Raw genomic sequence first — 18,701 nt, 5'->3', positions numbered from 1 at the left:
TGTGTGGCAACTTCCAAGTTAAAGAGAAAGACTTGGCTCTTAAGGATTGAAGGGAACTTCTCTCTAAAATACATCGTGACATATTCATAAAATTTCGTACTTATAATCAAAATTACTCATATTATAAAAAAATTTGTAAAGATCATTTTTACAAAATTAATTAAAACTAAAATCATGTAGTCTTCAAACTATATAAAAACAGATGGATGGATTTAGTAAAAGTATTACGAACAATCTATCTATTTGCTACAATTAATTGATTTAACGATCTTAGTTTTAATTAATTTTTTACAACGATGATTTTTACATAATAATTTATAATACAGTTTTGATTATAGACCACGAAATTCTATTAATAGACCACGAAGTTCTGTGATTCATTTCAGCCCAGTTACTTCTTAAGTTTCTCTGTCATATTTGGCAGAAAAGAAAAAAGATAGTGTCGGATTAATTAGTCCTTCGTGTGCCCTGTTGGTTTTTGTTTTGGACGTTTGATATTTTTTCATGTAAATTACAATTACAGAAGGGGCATTGTTATTATTGAAAATCTGAGAGAGATTCTGCCGTGTAACCGTTGTAATGTTCTTTTGTCCATCTCTTTCAATACGTAACACTACACAATATTTTTTTTTAAAACAAGAGGAAAAACCTGGATGACACCATAGGTGTTTATTCCCGCCGTGTAAGTAAGCATTGATTACATGTCACTCATTAAGCACGCGATGAGTGCTCTAACTCACACGGCAATATACGCAAGAACGTGCCGAAAACAACGGTGGAGACACGGATCGTGTCAGATGAGTCACAAGATAACTGGGAAAGACATCAATTCAAATTAATATGTATGTTCATATTCATATACCAAGGGAAACAAGATTGTACAAGAAAGGCTGTAAAAGCTCCCAGAAAGATATGCATATTTATTGTTGCATTTGTTGCCGTAGAAGAACTGTAACTTACAGGTTGGCTCTTCAAGCCTCTCAAAGAATCGTATGGGTTGGGGCCCCCTCTATTTTCAATTTAGCAGCTGCTTCATTGTGGCCGATATCCTCTATTAAAATGGAGTTGATCCACACAGCAACCTCTCTCTCTCTCTCTCTCTCTCTCTCTCTCTCTCTCTCTCTCTCTCTCTCTATAAATATTTTTTGATGTTGTAATTCTCTATATTTCAGTACAGAAGGAAAATGAACAAAGAAAAAAAGACTAGCACACCCGCCTTTATACTGCAGCTCGAAAAGTCTTCCCGAGGTTGGAAGAGGTTCGAGCGGCCTATTTGAAAGTAGCACTCCACAAGGCGTTTTCGCCTTCCCCACACCGGCGGTGGACTTCCTTGATTCTCTCGGCTGACTTACAAATCCCACTGCAGGTCCAATCAAATGAAGCAACACAGATGTTGCCAGCCTGAGCCTTCCACTCACAATCTGCAGCAAACAAGTCTCCATTAGAACTTAAATAATTCTACAATATGAACAAGCATGTGCTCTTATTTTTACATTCAAAATAACTTGAAAGTTCATTAGTACCATGATAATTTTGAATGAGGAGTACAACTTACCGGGTGGGGTGCCGCAACATAGTCTCCGGTCATCAATATGCTGCACATCGAGTCCAATAAACCAAGCTCCCAGTGAGACATCCTCGTTAGCGTACTTGTGTAGGACATGCCTGACAAATGCATACAAATGAGCATCATAAGTGCAATAATAGAAAATAATGTTTTAAACAGAACATGTATTTCAATATCCATCCTTAAAGTTTGAAACTTACTGGTTTATTGATATATACGTAGCCAAATCTTTTGATATAGCATACAGCTGTCCGGTAGCATGACGGAAGTACTTGTTTCCTGGTTCACCAAATTTCCAATACTCGGGTTCATGATATCTCACTCCCCTGTACGATCAAATAGTCAAGAACACAAAGTCAGTTACTTTCTAAAAAATCATCTAAGCACAAAAGGAAAAGATAAATTAAAAAACAATTATAAGCACTGGCTTACTTCTGTGCTAGAACAGGACCAGATTTCATGCATCCAATGTAGAGGTGCTGTTTCTTTCGGTGTCTGACTAGTGTTTCTCCTAGTGTCGCTGCAGAAAATTGAAAACAGATGGGCACAGTGAGATGAATAAATTGCTCTACCAAGTCTAGGTACACCCAAGTTGGCCATCCAGTAAGATCTTGCAAGCTTAAAATGACATAAAGAGTTTTCACAAAGGGTGAAGAACCTAAGTAGTGTGAAAGAGACTACCAATTTGGTATGTATCCATATGTTTCTCAAATGGAAAAGAAACCTAGTTCTTTCACTTTTTATGTCATCGTGGACAATGGTATCATACGAAAAATGCTTATCATTGTAAAAGAAGTTTTAAATTACCAATATTTACGTGGACATCATCATCAACTTTGACATAAAAATCTGCATCCCACGTAGCAACAGCAGTAGCAAAATATATCTTTGTCTTGGCCGACAATTCGAGGTACCCTTCAACATGGTCCTGTGAAAGAGGCATAGAGATGAACATGTTATGTTCAAGACTCAAGTGATCTGCAAGCATACATGTGGAACGAAGAGCGCAATAACAACAGAAGAACAACTAATGGACATTACCAGCCTCAGGATATCTCCATGCTTTCTGCCCTCTGCTTCAACAGCTCTATCTAGAATACCTCCTGACGTGGCACTAGACAAGGAACGGTAAAAACTCGTAAATTCAATTAATCCCAATAATCCCAAGACATAGGAATTTTAAGTTGAACCTAGTAAGGCATCTAGATTATGGAGGCTTGAAAGAAATAGAGAACGTACTGCTACTTCATACATGTACAAGTACAACCGACAAACACTGATTTTTAGACTCAAAGAAAATTTTGTTTTGTGATTACATGGATACCTTTCAATTACCAACACTACAGCATTCATGCTTTTTATGAAATAAGGGTGTTCAATAACACGGAGTTGTGATATATTGTAAACGGCAGAAGTATAGTCTTGGCTTCCATCAGCTATAACTGAATGGGAACCAATGCATTCAGGCATAAGTATTCGACAGACTGCAGCCTAGCAGATCAATGACTTAAACTACATCTGCGATGAATTCTATTCTAGCAGACCACAAAAGGTAATATGTCGCATGCAAAGAATGCATAGGAACCCTCCTATTTAACATTAACTAGCAAGAACAAAGATTAAACAGTCACCTATGACCAATGACAAAGCGAATGATGATACCCTTCTCTTCCTCCAGCCTCTTTCGTTTCTCGCCTATAATTCATGTTTTGCATAAGCAAAAGTAATCAGATAACAGATGTAAACAAATCCAATAGAAAACAACAATGAAGGAATTAGGGAATCCATTTATGTACCTTGTGGCATCCACGTAGCACGAACTGAATCTCTTCTTTTCCGGCTGCTAAAAGCAGTATTAATTCCAACAACCATCAGATACCTTCTCTTCCCGGTTGAATCAGTCTTTGAGTCTCCTGATAATGGAGAGCCACTACGTATTGACTCCTGTGTTGCCCTTGCTGCAGCTAATTCCATCTCTAAATTTGAAATAGTCTTATCTAATGTCCTATTTCAGCACACAATCGAAAACTTAGAAATTAAGTTAATTAACCAAAATCGTGAAACATTATGTTCTTGTACGAGAGAGCAGTAACATACTGTATAGCATTATGAGTCTTATAAACCTCCCCGAAGATGTCCTTATTTTCGCGCTGTACCTCCTTCTGATTCAACTAAAAGCACCAAATCAGATAAACATAGAAGAAAACTTCAGATGAGGAACATGATATACAAATTTTAATACATTAGCCAATAACGAATCTCGGGATGATACAAAATTAAGTTAAGAGGGAAGACATTACAGATTTCGGATTGCAACCCTCGGAAACTAAGTTTAATGTTTCTTCTTCCATAGCTGTTCTCCTTGTGATACCCTTACTTTCTGGAATAGTCCACATTCTGCAACCAGCACATAAATTTTCATCAAAATCTCATGACATCACAACAACCAAATTTTCATCCTTAAACTAAACCGAAATATCTCCTGAGAAATTCATGCATGTTTAATCAAACTCAGAAAATAATTAACCATAAAAAAGATTGAAAATTCAGAATCATCCAGCTAATTAGAACAAAAAAGATCACAAATTTAACAATATTCATATCCAACATCAAAACCAATAACGACCAGTGTTCATAGATCTAAAAATAGAAAGTTAATAAATAAACACTTTCCAATTGAGTAGCCATTTTAGGAAACTGGCTCGAACCCATTACAGAAGCAAGTATAAATAACCGATTGGTTCAAAACCCAGAAGCAGATAATTTTGAACAATTCGAAAAAAGTGATGGTAACATATTAAAATTGTTCAAAAGCAATAGTACCTATTGGTGAAGAACATTCCAGCACAGAAGCAGCTTAAACAAAGAAAAAGGGTCCATTTCTGAGAAATAAAACTTCTAGAAGCAGATGGGTCTCCTCTGCTTTTCCAAGACATCTTCTTCTCCCCCAATTCTCTTCTGCTTCCAAAACAATCAGCTTTTTGAAGCAAAACCCATGAAAGAATGTGGAAGAAGAAGAAGAAGAAGAAGAAGACGAAACAGCACTGTTTTGAAAGTGCGAGAGAATCAGAACAGAACAGAGTGCTTTTTTTTAACTTGTCATTTGTTTTGTTCCTTTCTTAATCCCTTTGCCCTCCTCTCTCTTCTCTCTCTCTCTCTCTAGAAACTCTACTTTGCAGGCACGGGACGTTGAACGGTAGTGAGAGATGACTCACTAACTGCTGTTGAACTTAAAGACTAAATTACCAAACGGTACCTCCCAACTTCTTCCTTGCTAAATGACCTGAGTAACAGGTCCTGAAATCACATTATTGCCCTTGAACATTTTTTTTTTTCTTCTCTCTCTCCCAATATTTTTTAGTTCACTTTCTTCTTCCTACAGCACATATATATTGGGTGGGAGTAGGACCATGCAGACAGTCGACATGTTCTCTTCACTCGCAGCCACATGGAGAAAATGTGGTTTATGGTTCACACTTCACATTGTGAGATGCGTATGAAGGTTTCTTTTGAAGTAGATTGAGAGTCTTTTTCCATAAGCTTTATAAAGATATGCAATCGTAGCCAAGTAATGAATGATGTTTTTATGGACATATTATTAATCTACGAGATATTCATAGTTCAAGTAGTTAAGAGTATTCACTTTTGCATTTCAGGTCTTAGATTTGATTTTCTTGTCTCACTTAAGTCTTGCTACACCATTTGGGTGCAGTGTTCGAAGCATAGATGGATAACTATATACTTTACATAATTTAGAGTAATGTTGTTATTAACGTTGACAAGTGCATGATTGACTCTTAACTAATGTACAGCCCACACACATACATGTGTGGACGACTTTTTGTAGCATAATTCAAGAATTATAGTGTTACAAGCATCTACCAAGTGATCCTTAGTAGAGTTGACCATGGACATTACCCATTAAACAATCAAGTAGACAAATACATAAAGAAATTGGGTGATCATTGGAATCCATTTTCTTTCCTAAAGACTTGCAACTCGCAATAGCACGTTGACCTTTCCTAAAATGCAAGTATTCTTCCATCCATTTTTGACCACATAATAATGTTGGTTGAGTTTAATAATGCACATAGGATCATTACGAAGGCCTAAATTAAGTAATTTTAAACCCCCACTTGTGGTGCTCATAAATCGTTAATTACTATGTTTGAACAACTAATAATGCACAATATATGATAATGTTAGTAATGCATTCGACAAGTTTGGAGAGTTTGTTACACAAATTATTGCCGTTTAGGGTTTTATCATGACTTTCTAATATCACAAGAAGAACTTTTACCTCATGAAATTCAACTAAAAGGTTAAAACCATTGCATCTAATGTTATTTGCGTTTTTTTAAGGAAAGGGCATGATTAAATGTGTTATACTAAATATGTTTTGAAATTGGCTTTAAGGAAGGACCATAATTTAGGTTTAGTAAATAATTACTCTTAATTAATCCACACAATTGTAAATAATGGTGGCCTATAACATATATATATATATATATATATATATATATATTATATAATTCTAAACTCATAATTTTTTGAAATTGGATATTGTTGGATCGAGTTTCGCACGAAATTATTTCATCGGGGAAAGATTAGCCGACGTAACAACAGTTTGGCCGAGAGAAAAAAAAAAACTAATGAAAATGGCTTGAAAACTTTGAGTTTTAATGATAAGGACAAAATAAAGGGTAAAGTGAATAGTACCATGATTGACTTTTTAGTGTAAAAATGTGGTTTTTCGTTAAAGTGAACAGTATCGGGTGCTTTTCGTTAAAGTTCCCAAAAAAAAATTAGTCTCCATAGTCATTTTTTCTTGTAGTTTCAACTTATTACACGCCTAATTAAGCTAACGACTAATTCATGCTAGACTAACAAAAATAAACAAAATTTAGTATAATAAGAATAAGCTGATATTTCTAGTATTATTGAACTATATGATTAGGATTGAACCTAATAAAACTAAAAAGTTATCATACCATTCCGATTAAGCACATTGTAAATCACAAGCATTTCTTAATTCTCATATTTAATTAACAGAAAAATATTTAAAATTTATTGGTAAAGAGAGGACAAAGAAAAGAGGAAAGACTTTCAAATCGAAGAATTTGAATTTGGAGGGACATTTGAAAAAGAACAACAAAAATTTAGCTATAATTGTGGTTCATGAATCATGAATTGAGATTTGTGAGGGCTTTTATTTTAGAGAACTTTAACGAAAAGTTGTCGGTACTGTTCACTTTAACAAAAAATCATATTTTTACACTAAAAAGTCAATCATGTTACTATTCATTTTACCTTTTATTTTGTCTTTATCGTTAAAACTCAAACTTTTCAAACCATTTTCATTACTTTTCCTTTTATTTTATAATCATCATATGAAAACAATAAAATAATAGGGGGAAAGAAGCACTTAAAAATTATGAGAATCTCTTAAGCTGATGATAAGAACCTAGTTTCTACACAAAAAGAGAAGCCAAAGGCAACAAGTTAGGACTCGTTTAACAGTGTTTTTAAAATAGCTTAAAGTGTTTTTGGGTATCAAAATTACTTGAAGTGTTTCTTGCCTGAAAAACTAGTTATGTTTTTGTATGTTTCATTTACATTTTTATTGAAAATTTGATCCAAAAACACTCTTATCAAAAACAATTTTAGTAAATTTGAAAGCGCTTTCAAATGAAGATTAGGCTGAAAAAGTAGCAAGTATACGCTATCAGATCTAAACATCTGTTACGTGGCGCGATATGATTAATAGGATCTTAACGTTGTCCATTAATTATGTGACATGTGGTGCTCCAACTCACGGGGAAACTGCAAAAGTCTGCATGGGACTAGGGCCACGTGTCACGTGTTATTATTGAGTATTTCCACGTTACAGAGGGCTGGACATCCTATCTGCTTCTTTCAGGAGAGCAAATTAATTAGCTGGGTTTCAATTTGGTTAATGTGTTGGTATAATGGTTCTTGGATTAACCCTCAAATTATATCTGAACAAAACCCAATTGATTTTTTTTATTACTGGAAACTCAGAGTTAAGATTCAGTTTAGTTGGCAGTTTCGCTATTGGTCGGTTTGGACCAAATAATAAGCTCATTAGAACTCAAAACTTAATAAGTTTAGTTTTTTTCTTTTTTATAATGAAAGAGAAGAGTTTGAAAGTGTTACGATAATTCGAAATAGAGAAATTTCGAACCCAAAACGTATGATTAAAACTTAATAAATTTAGCTTAGTTAAACTTGAAGTTTGAAAAATACTCAAGTACTACTTCCATAAACAGTGAATCAATCATGCTAATAAGCCATCCCTACTCTTACAGTGAAGTTTTATTTTTCTCTTTAAGAAAGGACAAAAGAACCAATTTTTTATTTTTGTTTATAACAATTATGACATCTTGAATTGAAGTTAAAGTTAAACATTCTTTTCATTGGGTGAACAATTAATTAGGAGCAAAATCCAAACATAACAAGAATGCACTAATTTGAACTTGCAGAACTTTTTTATTTTCTAAAGTAGTCCGCCATCAACAGATTCGCAATTGTGATCGTCTAATTCATGATTATAACCAAACTTAATCAAATAATCAGCTGTAAAATTAGTTTCTTAATAAGTATGTTTTATGAGTGTAACATTTCCTTCAACGAAACGTAATTTTATTGCTTGAATTATTTTTCAACTATTTTAAAAGTGTGATGAATGCGTTCCAATAGAAAATGGTGAGTTGTTGATCACTTTTTGGGGGATCCAGTTTTTTTTTCTTTATCATTTTCTGTTTGGAAGTATTTAAGAGAGAAAAAATGGTGATGCTAGTGTAACAGTAAGTGCATATGTGTAAGATTCATCTTGAGTTGTCAATTATTATGATAATCGAATTAATTGAAAGTCGGGTAACTTGATCTTTAATTCATTTGACTTTGATAGTGATTTATATTGATTGACAAGAATCATAGAACGGAGATACATTAGTTGACTATTTGGTTTCCTAATTAAGTAAGACATATTGTACATGGTGGAACAATATTTATGTTAAATGGTGATTTTGTGTATCTCTCGGTTAACTATAATATGCGGTTTTAGAGGAACCCTACTTACCGTATTAAGGATGTCCCTGCTCTAAAAAAAAGTTTCATTCTAAGCAAACCCTACTTCTTGCTAGAACACTTTTGTTTGAAGAGAGTAGAAGACAACCTTGTGAACTCAAGCCGTCATGCCTCCCATCGGAGCAGCCATGTTGTTAAGATATTAAGTTATTTACAATATGGACCAATTATTCATGCACAAACATTATCAAGGGACAATAAAAAGTGTTTCGAAACACGAAACATGCAAAGCCAATCACTCTTTTAAGATCTTTCCATTGGCAATTGCAACCAAAGTTATATATCATATTAGAGAAAAGGTGCAAGCAACATGCATATTGTATTGTCTAGAAAACATGTACTATTGTTTGAATTTTTTACTTAAACAATGATATTATCTATATTAAAGAGGTGGGGGAGTGGACTAAGCTTCACAATAGACTAACAATAATGTGGTTCAAATTCGCCTTTGACGAGAATCGAACCTAAGATTGTTATGGAATTTTTTTTTACACTTAATTTGATTTGTTTCTACTCTTTAGGTAAAGTTCTAATAATTTTCATATTATTCATACAATTGTAAGTGTGGTATAAAATCATACATTAGAGTGATCATTTTTAATGAATAATTTTATATTCAATTCATCCCCACAGTTATAGCTTTTGTCTAACAAATAAATGAACTAATCATGTATAAAAAATTGCAAAATTAAGAAAGAAAAGAGAAAGAAAATAAGGTGCGATGTTGAGATCGGTTGGGGGATATGTTTGCTTGGAAAAGGATGCCCTGTCGCTTTACTGCACCACCACTTCATGCAGTTCATATTCTCTCCTACTCTAAGCAACCGCCATTGCACGAGACTGGTTGGTGCAGTTGCAGGTGCATCCCATTTATCCAAGCCAACAGAACTACACAAGTCTTTCTCATGAAGCCAAGGGGTATTTCTGTACCATGAAAATTATACTTTCTGCCATTTTTGCCAATTTGCAAAGGAAGCTATAGCATTATTTTTAAGGAAAACTAATGAAAAAGGCTTGAAAACTTTAAGTTTTAATGATAAGGACAAAATAAAGGGTAAAGTGAATAGTACCAAGATTGACTTTTTAGTGTAAAAATGTGGTTTTTCGTTAAAGTGAACAGTACCGGGTGCTTTTCGTTAAAGTTCCCTTTTTTTTAGGGCATTTATATCCAAGTCCAAAAAAATCAGCTACTTTTGATTGAGTCCAGTTAAATGTTCTTACCAGTTTAGGTCTAATTGATCTCATCTTATTCCCGTTTTTCCCTTTATAGTAAAAATAAATATATATTTAAATTTCCTAATTTATGCATTATTTACTCAAATTTGAATCTTCGAATTCCTCAATCTAGCCACTATTTAAGGAAAAAATTTAAAAGTAAGTTCATGGGTATGACTATAAACCCACGACTTAAGTTGAAATGAATGATATATAAAAAACCTATGAACAAAAACATGTGATATAGGTAGACTATGAACAAAACCCTGTGATATAAGCAATGAACAAAAACCTATGGTATAGGTAGATAAATACTTTTAATTTGAATTAGAATATCAAGAAATAATGTGTGTGTGCGCACTATTAATCCATGGTATAAGGTAGACAGAACAAGATAACCTATGATACATGTAGACAAACACAATTAACTTGAGATAGATTATCAATAATGTGTGATAGGTAGATAATACAATTTATCCATGATACAGGTAGTTTAAAACACACAGAGGTAGATTAGAAAAAAATTTTGATATATATACCAAGAAGATCCATAGAAAATGATGAATAAAAAGATGGCGTTGAGGGAGTAAAACACAAAGAGGAAAGAAAGAGTTTTAGAATAGACAAAAAATAAAAAATAAAAAACAGAGAAATATGAAAAAATAAAAAATCAAAGCATACAAGATTGGCTAAATTCTACAAATCAAACCAACTATAGAAATTTGAGGTTGGACATCTTTGATCATCTATGCTTGGGAGCAGGGAGGAGGGAAAAAAAAGAAGATATCGTGAGGGATGAGAAGGAGACATCGTGAGGGAGAAAGAGAAGGAAGAATAGGAAACGTTTTGGAGGATGAAAGAATATTAAAGAGATTTAAATTCCTATACTTAATCCGATCATTAAGCATAAGATAATCCTATGAATAAGGATTAAAAATCATCATAAATAAAAAAAAATTAATAGTATATTAATTACTTAATTAGTCATTTTAGGGATAAATTTGGCAGGAGAATAAAAATAAGCTGATGTGTACAATGAGCCATTGGACCTAAGTCAATAATCAAGCAAAATTGGACTATACCTCATAAAGGCTCACAAAATTCCAAGATGCTAATTGTTAGTTTGATTTAATTTGTCGGCTTCATACACATCATATACAGGTCACCTATTTGTATGTAATATGTGGTATGCGTGCGATGGAGGGTGCAAGTTTGATATACATTGTTGACATTTTTTTAGCAACTTCAGCTAGCTTTCAGAGTCATTATTATTTGTCTTGTCTAACATGGTATTTCGATTTGGTTGAGTTTGTGTGAGGAATGATACAAGTTAATATATTTTCTAGTATCATAAGTTTTTAGAGTCATTGTTTAACGTGGTATTTCTCCCTGATCTGATTGGAAATGCGCACAAAGATTCAAACCAAAATTCTTTTATTCCGTCATCTCTTACCCTAATTGTTGATTTTTTTTTTCACATTTTCTAGCATACCATAAAATTTAAAAATAAATCATTTGCTAGTGTCATACACATTTTAGAATTGTAAAGGAACTTCCGTTTTCATAATAGAAATGCTTATATTAGTCACTCACTCACGTATGATTGATTTCTAACTAAATGCATGTGAGTTCAACCATAGAGTTCATATGCATTAACGATTAGAAATTATTCATACCCCTACACTCACTAAGGTCTTTAGTTCGAGAAGTTTCCACACTCCTGCAAAATAATTAAATAATAATGGAATATTACCCAAAAAGAAAACCGAAGATTGTGCAATCTTAGTAGTTGTGCTTTCATTATTAAACACATCAATGTTAGCTGAAATGGAGTTGTTAAACCATACTACCATACTACAAATCATACTCCGAGTTGCCACACACACACACACACACACTCTCTCTCTCTCTCTCTCTCTCTCTCTCTCTCATGAAGGCGGCAGGCCCATGAGGGCAGGTATGTCCCACAGATATAAAACTGGGCCTCCTTAATGGCAGCATTAATGCCCCATCTAGAGTGGGCCACCATCTTCCATCCACTGCTTTATGTCTGCAGGCCCATACACATGTGCCATCTGCAGTTCCCTTTATTCCCTCCCATCCATTGTTTACTTTAAGCTTCTTTTTTTTGTTTTTTTTCCTTTTTTTTTTGTTGTTGTTGAACCCTAGCTTCTGGTTTTTGTATCTTTAAGAATTTGAATTTCAAAATAATGTAAAAAAAGTGAAAAAAAGAAACATAATGTCAAGCAATATTTGGAAGGCAAGAGTGCACAAGGCGAACAAATTTTGTCTATTTTTCGTTTTTTTATTTTGAATAAATAATATTATCTACACTAAATAATGGAGCAGTGTACTAAACTTTACAATGAGCTAGTAATAATGTGGTTCAAATTTGTTTTTGATGAAAATCAAACATAAGACCTCTCACTTACAAGTTAAAAAAAATGCCACATGATCGTAGTACTATATGGCATACTTCTCTGTGTTATAAATTATAACATGGGTCGACGACTCAGTTGATATCTCACTCAGAAAATTTTATTTTGTAAGGAGCAGGGAAGGACAAAGAATAGGGCCAAGCTTGCCATTCATTTCGATGTCATTGTCAAGAGATGGATCCATATCCTATCCGGATCAAAGGATTCTGAGCCTATAGATCAATTGATCTGGCCTGTTGAAATTTGATCCAACGGCTATAAACAGGGGGTCCCATTAAAAGTTATAATAATTGTAATCGTTGGATCAAATGTCAGCGGGCTGGATCAATTGATCCCTAGGCTCAGGATCCTTAGATCCGGAGAGGATCTGGATCCATCCAGAGATGGCATCAACTCATGGAGTCTTAAGTCTTCACCCACTTATTCCCACACGAAACCAAAACAATATCATCATGTTGTTTAATTCCCAATCCATTTTTTCTTTTATTGTTATTTCATGGAATGGAAGCAAATTATTTATAAGCTGTTGGGCCCGGCCAATGAAAGCGCCGCTGAGTTTTAAAAAAAATAAATGAAAGCGCCGCTGCAGCAGATTGTTGATTCTTTTCGATTATTAAAATATGATGATGTTATTTGCACACTCATTTTTATCTCTCACATATTTCTTTCAATTTTTGACCGTCGAATCAATTGAAGAAGATAAAAAAAAAACAAAGTAACAAGAGTGTGTAAGAGGTCAAACAAGTGTGTGAATAATACTACCCTTAAAATAGAGAAATTTGAGTTCATGAATGGTATTTTGCTTTGTTTTCCTTAATTGTGTATTTTATACAATTGACATCTATATGTTTATATAAACAATTTAAGATATAAATTAAAAGGAAAAAGCAAATTGCCGCGGTCGTGAGGTGTGCATGCTCTAAGTTAACCTTACAATGTTGCTTGAGAAAGTTGTTTATATATGAGTCTTAACACTGTAAGATCTGCAACATATGAGAGTCTCTTCTGGAGAAAATTTTTAGTGTGTTGAGAATACAGTTCATATATACGAGTATCATAATACAAGTGGTTGAAAATCATTTTTTCATGTAAGCAAACACTTGTATTATGACACGGTATAGTGACCGTATTTTCTACAAACTGAAAAATCTTTCCTAGTCCTATACCCACACTATAAATAGCACAACTCTAAACGATCCTCTTCAAACTCATTTAACACTTGTAAGAAACCATACATCATTGCCTTGAAAATCAGTGACATTGTAGACTTGTAATGTCCTATCTGCACTGAAAAAATAATTGTGGACGTGTAGGTCTCACTTTGACGACTCGAAGGGATTTTCAAAATTTTATTTTAGAAAGTGATTCTCTTTAGATTGTGACAGCGCTAAACGAATCTTCTCTCAATCTGTCTACCATACCATTGGGCATATAATGGAGGATTCAAAGGCTCTAATTGCCTCTATCACTGGAGCTATTTTTACCCATGTTCGTCGTCAAGCAAATAGGACTGCCCATCAACTAGCGCGTTATGCTCTTCTTTCGAATTTGTTTATTTGTCCTTGGGATCGAGTACCCCGGGCCTGATCTCTGATATTTTATTGGAAGAAGCTTTGATGTAATGTGTACTGTAATTCCCTTTTGAAAAGAAATGAAATGCTGTCGCTATTTTATCAAAATTTTCTAAGCCTAATAAACCGTACGGCCCAATGGACCATTGTCGGATGCAATGAAGCCCGAGGCACACAAGCGACTCGTCGTATTACTCAAAAGTGCCGCCAAATTATTGTATTGATTTTAAGTTGGTTTTTACATCAAACGTTTTACTACTGTTGGTGTGTGATTTTAAATTTTTAACATCAGTGGTTTGTAGTATTGTTGGTTTGTTAGTTTAGGAGCTTGTGTGTGTGTGCATTTAATCTATTCGCTATGCAGATAGCAATGAAAAATTATGGAGGGAGGCAAATATCGGAGGAAGATTTAGAAAGGGCTTTGCTGGTTGGCATGAGTCCCAACGAGAGAAGACGCTTTGAGAAGAAAAAAGGACTTTCTTTAATGCATTCTAAGGGGAGTATTCAACCAGATGCGGAGCAGGAGAAAAATACAGTTACCAGGTCCACATCTGCCATTGTGAACGCATCGGAAGCTGATACTCTACGTCAGTGGCGGAGCTAGGCTCAGGAGGGGCCAAAAGTCTCACCTAAAACGCTCTTCTGATTTAAGAAAAATAAGGATATGCCATGTTCTAACTACAAACCACCATCATTTGGGTTTAGTACGATGTCGTTCTTGTCATCCTCTTCCTCAACTCAACCCTATATTATCATGACTCAAATTAAAAATAAAAGTCCCTTAGTGGAAGAAGAAAGGAATGAGGAGGGGAACAGATAAAAAAAGGAAGAAAAAAAAAAAGCAAAAGTAACAGTATTAAAAGACTTCAAGGAATTAAATAAAAAATAAAAATAAAAACCAGCTCTCTTGCCTACTTCCTCTCTCTCCCTCTTTTGATCACCTGAGTCCTTCAAAATTGACTGTGACGTTGGTTAATTGCATTAAGAGCCACCAACCTCAAATCGAACCCATTAAAGGAATAAGGCAAAGATTTTTGTTAGGGCTCTAATACCTTGAAAAATCTTTGAAAATTAAGGGGATAACTCTCATTGTTTATGTGTGAAAAAGATGTCAAGGTAGGCCTGCGACCATTCTAGTCCCTTTATGGCTCCACCCCTGCTCTACGTGATTCATGCACCACTGAAGCAGAAGCATTTACCGGAACAGAAAATGGAGATACTTTCATGGTGAAGCATGGTGATTTGGGGACTGAAGAAGAAGCTTTTGCTGTTGTTGAGAAGAACATGAACTCAGACATGAGTGGAGTTGCTGATTGTCATTTTGTATCTGTTGTAAATGCTGATGGTGATGGTGAGAGTAGAGATACACCGAATGGATCAGTTACATTTGGTCATGCCGCAGATGGGGCAACTTCTGAACGTAAACATAGATCAGAAATGTCACTTCTGGCAAGCAAGTTGTGGATCATCTGCTAAAGGAATATGGCGAAGATGGTATTTCTCAATTTTGCCAAAGGTGGAGACAAGTGTTCATTGAATCTGTTCATCCTCGTTTTTTTTTTACCTGCCGGCTGGGATATAACGCCCAGCGGCCCAGGCACATTTCTTGTAGTGCTAATTATATCACATATGGAAGTTAATGCTGCTTTGGATACATGTCGTGGCACCATCACATCGTCATCGTCATCGTCATATCTCCCTCCGCTTTTTGTCTATGCTTGACGCAATTTATTTTATAATTACGTTTAGCTGCTGAAATTTTGTTCCTTTGTGCAAGGGGTTGATAACGGGCACTGTTTTTTCCAGTGCTAGGAGGGACTTCGGCAAATTTAGCGTCTACAATCCAGTCAAGAAGGCTTCATCTACTGAATGTTTATGATCGATACCAACAGACCGTAGGACTAATAAGTGGCTTGTAACTTATTAATCAGCGGGAATATCCAAACTTAAATGAAACAACACCCAAATAAACATGGAGAAAGGCACAAAAGATATCAGTTATTAGTCTAATTAATCAAAAGCCACAACACCACAAAAATCCAATTCATTTTTTTACCAAAACACTACTAGTTACAGCCTCCCCAGATTCATCAAGCTCCTCAAACCACCCATGCCCCCAATCTGGTTGAGCAGCTGCGGATTACTACTCATATTCCGGGTTAACTCACGCATGTCGCCGCTGTTCAAACTCCGAAGCAGCGCTTTCCTCTTGCTAAAATTCTTGCTAGCAGCTTTGCACGCTTTAATCAGCTCTTCTACTTGTCTAACTTGATGACCAGAACCTTGTGCTATCCGTTTTATCCGCAACTCGCTTATCTTGAGGTTCGGGCTATCCAACTCTTGAGCTGTCATCGAATCCATCATGACCAAGAACTGCTTCATCTGTCTCTGACTTTCCCGATCATCACTAATTCCTGCAGGAAATAACCGGCTCGTACATTCTGCAGGCAGCATCGAAGCGAGCTGGCTAGGTGTGCCGACGTTTAGCATGGTCTGAAACCACACTTGCATAGTCCTTATTGTAAATCCGCCCTGTAAGATCTTTTCTGTAATCTCTGCGCATTGATCCATTGGAACAGCTTCGCTAATCTTGTTCACAAGTCCAGACAAGTCCCCCATGCCTAACAGACGCCGGACAAAAGGGTTTCACATCGAAGGCTTCCAACTGATCCATATGCTCTCCCGTTCCAATAAATATGACAGGACTCTTTGTTGCTGCAACAGCGCTAAGAGCGCCGCCACCCTTTGCGTGACCATCCATTTTTGTAACAATGACAGCTCCAACAGTAACGCTTTGCTTAAACGCTTGCGCTTGATGAAAAGCAGACTGACCAATACTCGCATCCATAACAAACACAACAAGGTCCGGACTAATTGCTTCGGAAAGTTGACGCATCTCTTCAAAAAGAGCAGCTTCTTGCTTGTGCCTCCCACTAGTATCCACAACTACGAGATCAACATTATTGTTCTGATCGTTTTTTAACCTCTCCACACCTTCAACAGCAATCTTTACAGGGTCCATCTCTGTGTAACTTCCATAAAACGGAACCTTAGCCTTGGCAGCGTTTTGCTTCAGCTGATCGAAAGCGCCAGCTCTGAATGTGTCCGCACACACTAAGGCGGGTTTCCAACCTTTGTTCTTATGATAATACGCGTATTTTGTACACGTTGTGGTTTTTCCAGACCCTTGTAAACCAACAAACATGACAACTTGACCCGGTTTCTTCCCATTTTTGGGTACAAGCTGATCGAGTTTCCCTGCTGGATCTTGCAGCATTTGGCAGAGTTGATCGAACACGGCTTGCTGAATGATCTTGCGCTTGTTGTGACCGGCAGCGAGATCGGACAGATTGACAATCTTTTTAATGTTGATCTGCATGTCGCGAACAAGGTTGAATTGGACGTCGGATTGGAGCAGAGCGCGGCTGATTTCGTTGAGGCAGTCGTTCAGAACCTTCTCGTCGACCACCGTCGCCTTGATCATCTGCTGGAGGGCACGGGTTATGCTCCCACCTAATTCCGCCAACACCATTGTTGGTTGTGTGATTGATCGGTTTGGCTTGGTTGTGAGTTTTGGTTGGGTTTGGCAGAAAGTTGAAGGTCAAGATAGCTTAGAGTTCAAGTTTTCGATGAGTTTGTGTTGTCTTTTGAGAGTTCTATTTATAGTTTTGAATTTCTTGGTCTTCAAGTAATCTCCCTTCCTATCCTCGTTGGGAGAGATATTGTCATGTCACTAATTCACCAAGCTGGATAGGATGCCAGGAGTTTAAACTTTAATTTGTTTCCTTCTCCTAACCGTAAATTATTTCGATAAATTTTAAACCTAATCCATGTGCAAGCACACAGAATATTTTTCAATTTGTATTTGTTCTTAGGTCGGGTGCAAGCGCATATACAATGCCTGATTATACATAATTCGTAATTATAAATTGAAAACGCGGGTAGATGTTAGAATCCAAACCCAAAAGATAAACAACCTCAATTAAAATATCAGATGAGGTACTATGAAGAATAAAAAAGAAATATGCTGATAAAAAGAACAAATGACACACTATTTCTTTTACGTGGTAAAATCCTACACATAATAGATAAAATTCATTGGCACACAGTTGGTTAAAGAATCCACTAAGGAATAAGGTGTAGACATCAAAATTTTGGTGAAGTAAATGTTCACCAACACGTTAAAGTTTCGACATATTAGGACTTATGTGGTATGCACCATGTATCTCACAAATCGTACGTTGGACACATGACTCAACAAAATCAGACAAGCCATCAAGAAGGACATATGGCGACATTTCACAAAAAATAAAAAAAAAGGAATATTTCTTCAATTAGTTTTAATTTAAATCAAACAAATTAATTTATTTGAATTAATTAGAGGAGTCAAATTACGAACCAAGACACACATCAAGTCTTGGTTCTTTTGTAGGCAAAGCCTAAAGACTATAAATATGAGGCTCCAAGACCAAGATAAGGAAAATAGTCCAGAAAATCATTCATACCCAGACCCCGAAGCTCTAAAGCTCTCAAACCCCAAATTCCCAAACAATTAGAAGATTTAGAAAACTCTACATTCTTCATCATTCTTGAGAAGAATCAACAAACATTGCTACACGTGCCGATTTTTCCATTGCCAAGAGCCAAAACCTCGCGCCATCCGTTGATCAAGTCATCACGACCTTTGGATCAACAACACATACACACTTTACATTTACGGAGATCAAATCAGAGGATCAACTTTGTAAAGAGAGTATAACCCTAAACACATTAATGCAAATATTATTTGGTATGCATGTT

At 35.6% G+C, this 18,701-nt stretch overlaps 1 protein-coding gene and 1 pseudogene across 2 annotated transcripts; both read right to left on the bottom strand.

Annotated features, from left to right (window-relative positions):
- Positions 1-829: 829 nt before the first annotated feature.
- Positions 830-5,083, bottom strand: LOC103404820 (probable beta-1,3-galactosyltransferase 2). Of its 2 annotated transcripts, none has more exons than XM_008343789.4 (11): positions 4,391-5,083; positions 3,868-3,964; positions 3,665-3,729; positions 3,364-3,572; positions 3,199-3,262; positions 2,609-2,681; positions 2,375-2,495; positions 2,000-2,087; positions 1,768-1,893; positions 1,556-1,665; positions 830-1,421 (listed from the first exon to the last, which is right to left on the bottom strand). In XM_008343789.4, the coding sequence occupies exons 1-11, from the start codon at positions 4,501-4,503 to the stop codon at positions 1,270-1,272; spliced, it is 1,218 nt and encodes a 405-aa protein (XP_008342011.1). In that variant the 5' UTR covers positions 4,504-5,083; the 3' UTR covers positions 830-1,269. The 2 variants fall into 2 exon arrangements, with proteins under 2 accessions (XP_008342011.1, XP_008342010.1); XM_008343788.4 differs by having other exon boundaries at positions 3,665-3,738; positions 4,391-4,931.
- Positions 5,084-15,971: 10,888 nt separating this feature from the next.
- On the bottom strand, positions 15,972-17,433 carry LOC103404929 (signal recognition particle subunit SRP54 2 pseudogene; annotated as a pseudogene).
- Between the last annotated feature and the right edge of the window lie 1,268 nt (positions 17,434-18,701).

This window comes from Malus domestica, chromosome 17 (assembly GCF_042453785.1).
Source record: "Malus domestica chromosome 17, GDT2T_hap1".
In the NCBI taxonomy this organism is placed as follows: domain Eukaryota; kingdom Viridiplantae; phylum Streptophyta; class Magnoliopsida; order Rosales; family Rosaceae; genus Malus; species Malus domestica.
The sequence above is the reverse complement of the archived record's forward strand: the minus strand, read 5'-3'. Positions and strand labels throughout refer to the sequence as shown.

What these genes read in the sequence shown, in the direction of transcription:
- LOC103404820 (XM_008343788.4), bottom strand. Translation starts at nt 4,503, where the DNA reads ATGTCTTGGAAAAGCAGAGGAGACCCATCTGCTTCTAGAAGTTTTATT. An exon ending in GGAATGTTCTTCACCAATAG is followed by an intron (nt 3,965 to 4,390) that starts GTACTATTGCTT and finishes TGCTGGTTGCAG; the next exon opens with AATGTGGACTATTCCAGAAA. An exon ending in TGATGTCCACGTAAATATTG is followed by an intron (nt 2,088 to 2,374) that starts GTAATTTAAAAC and finishes AATTTTCTGCAG; the next exon opens with CGACACTAGGAGAAACACTA.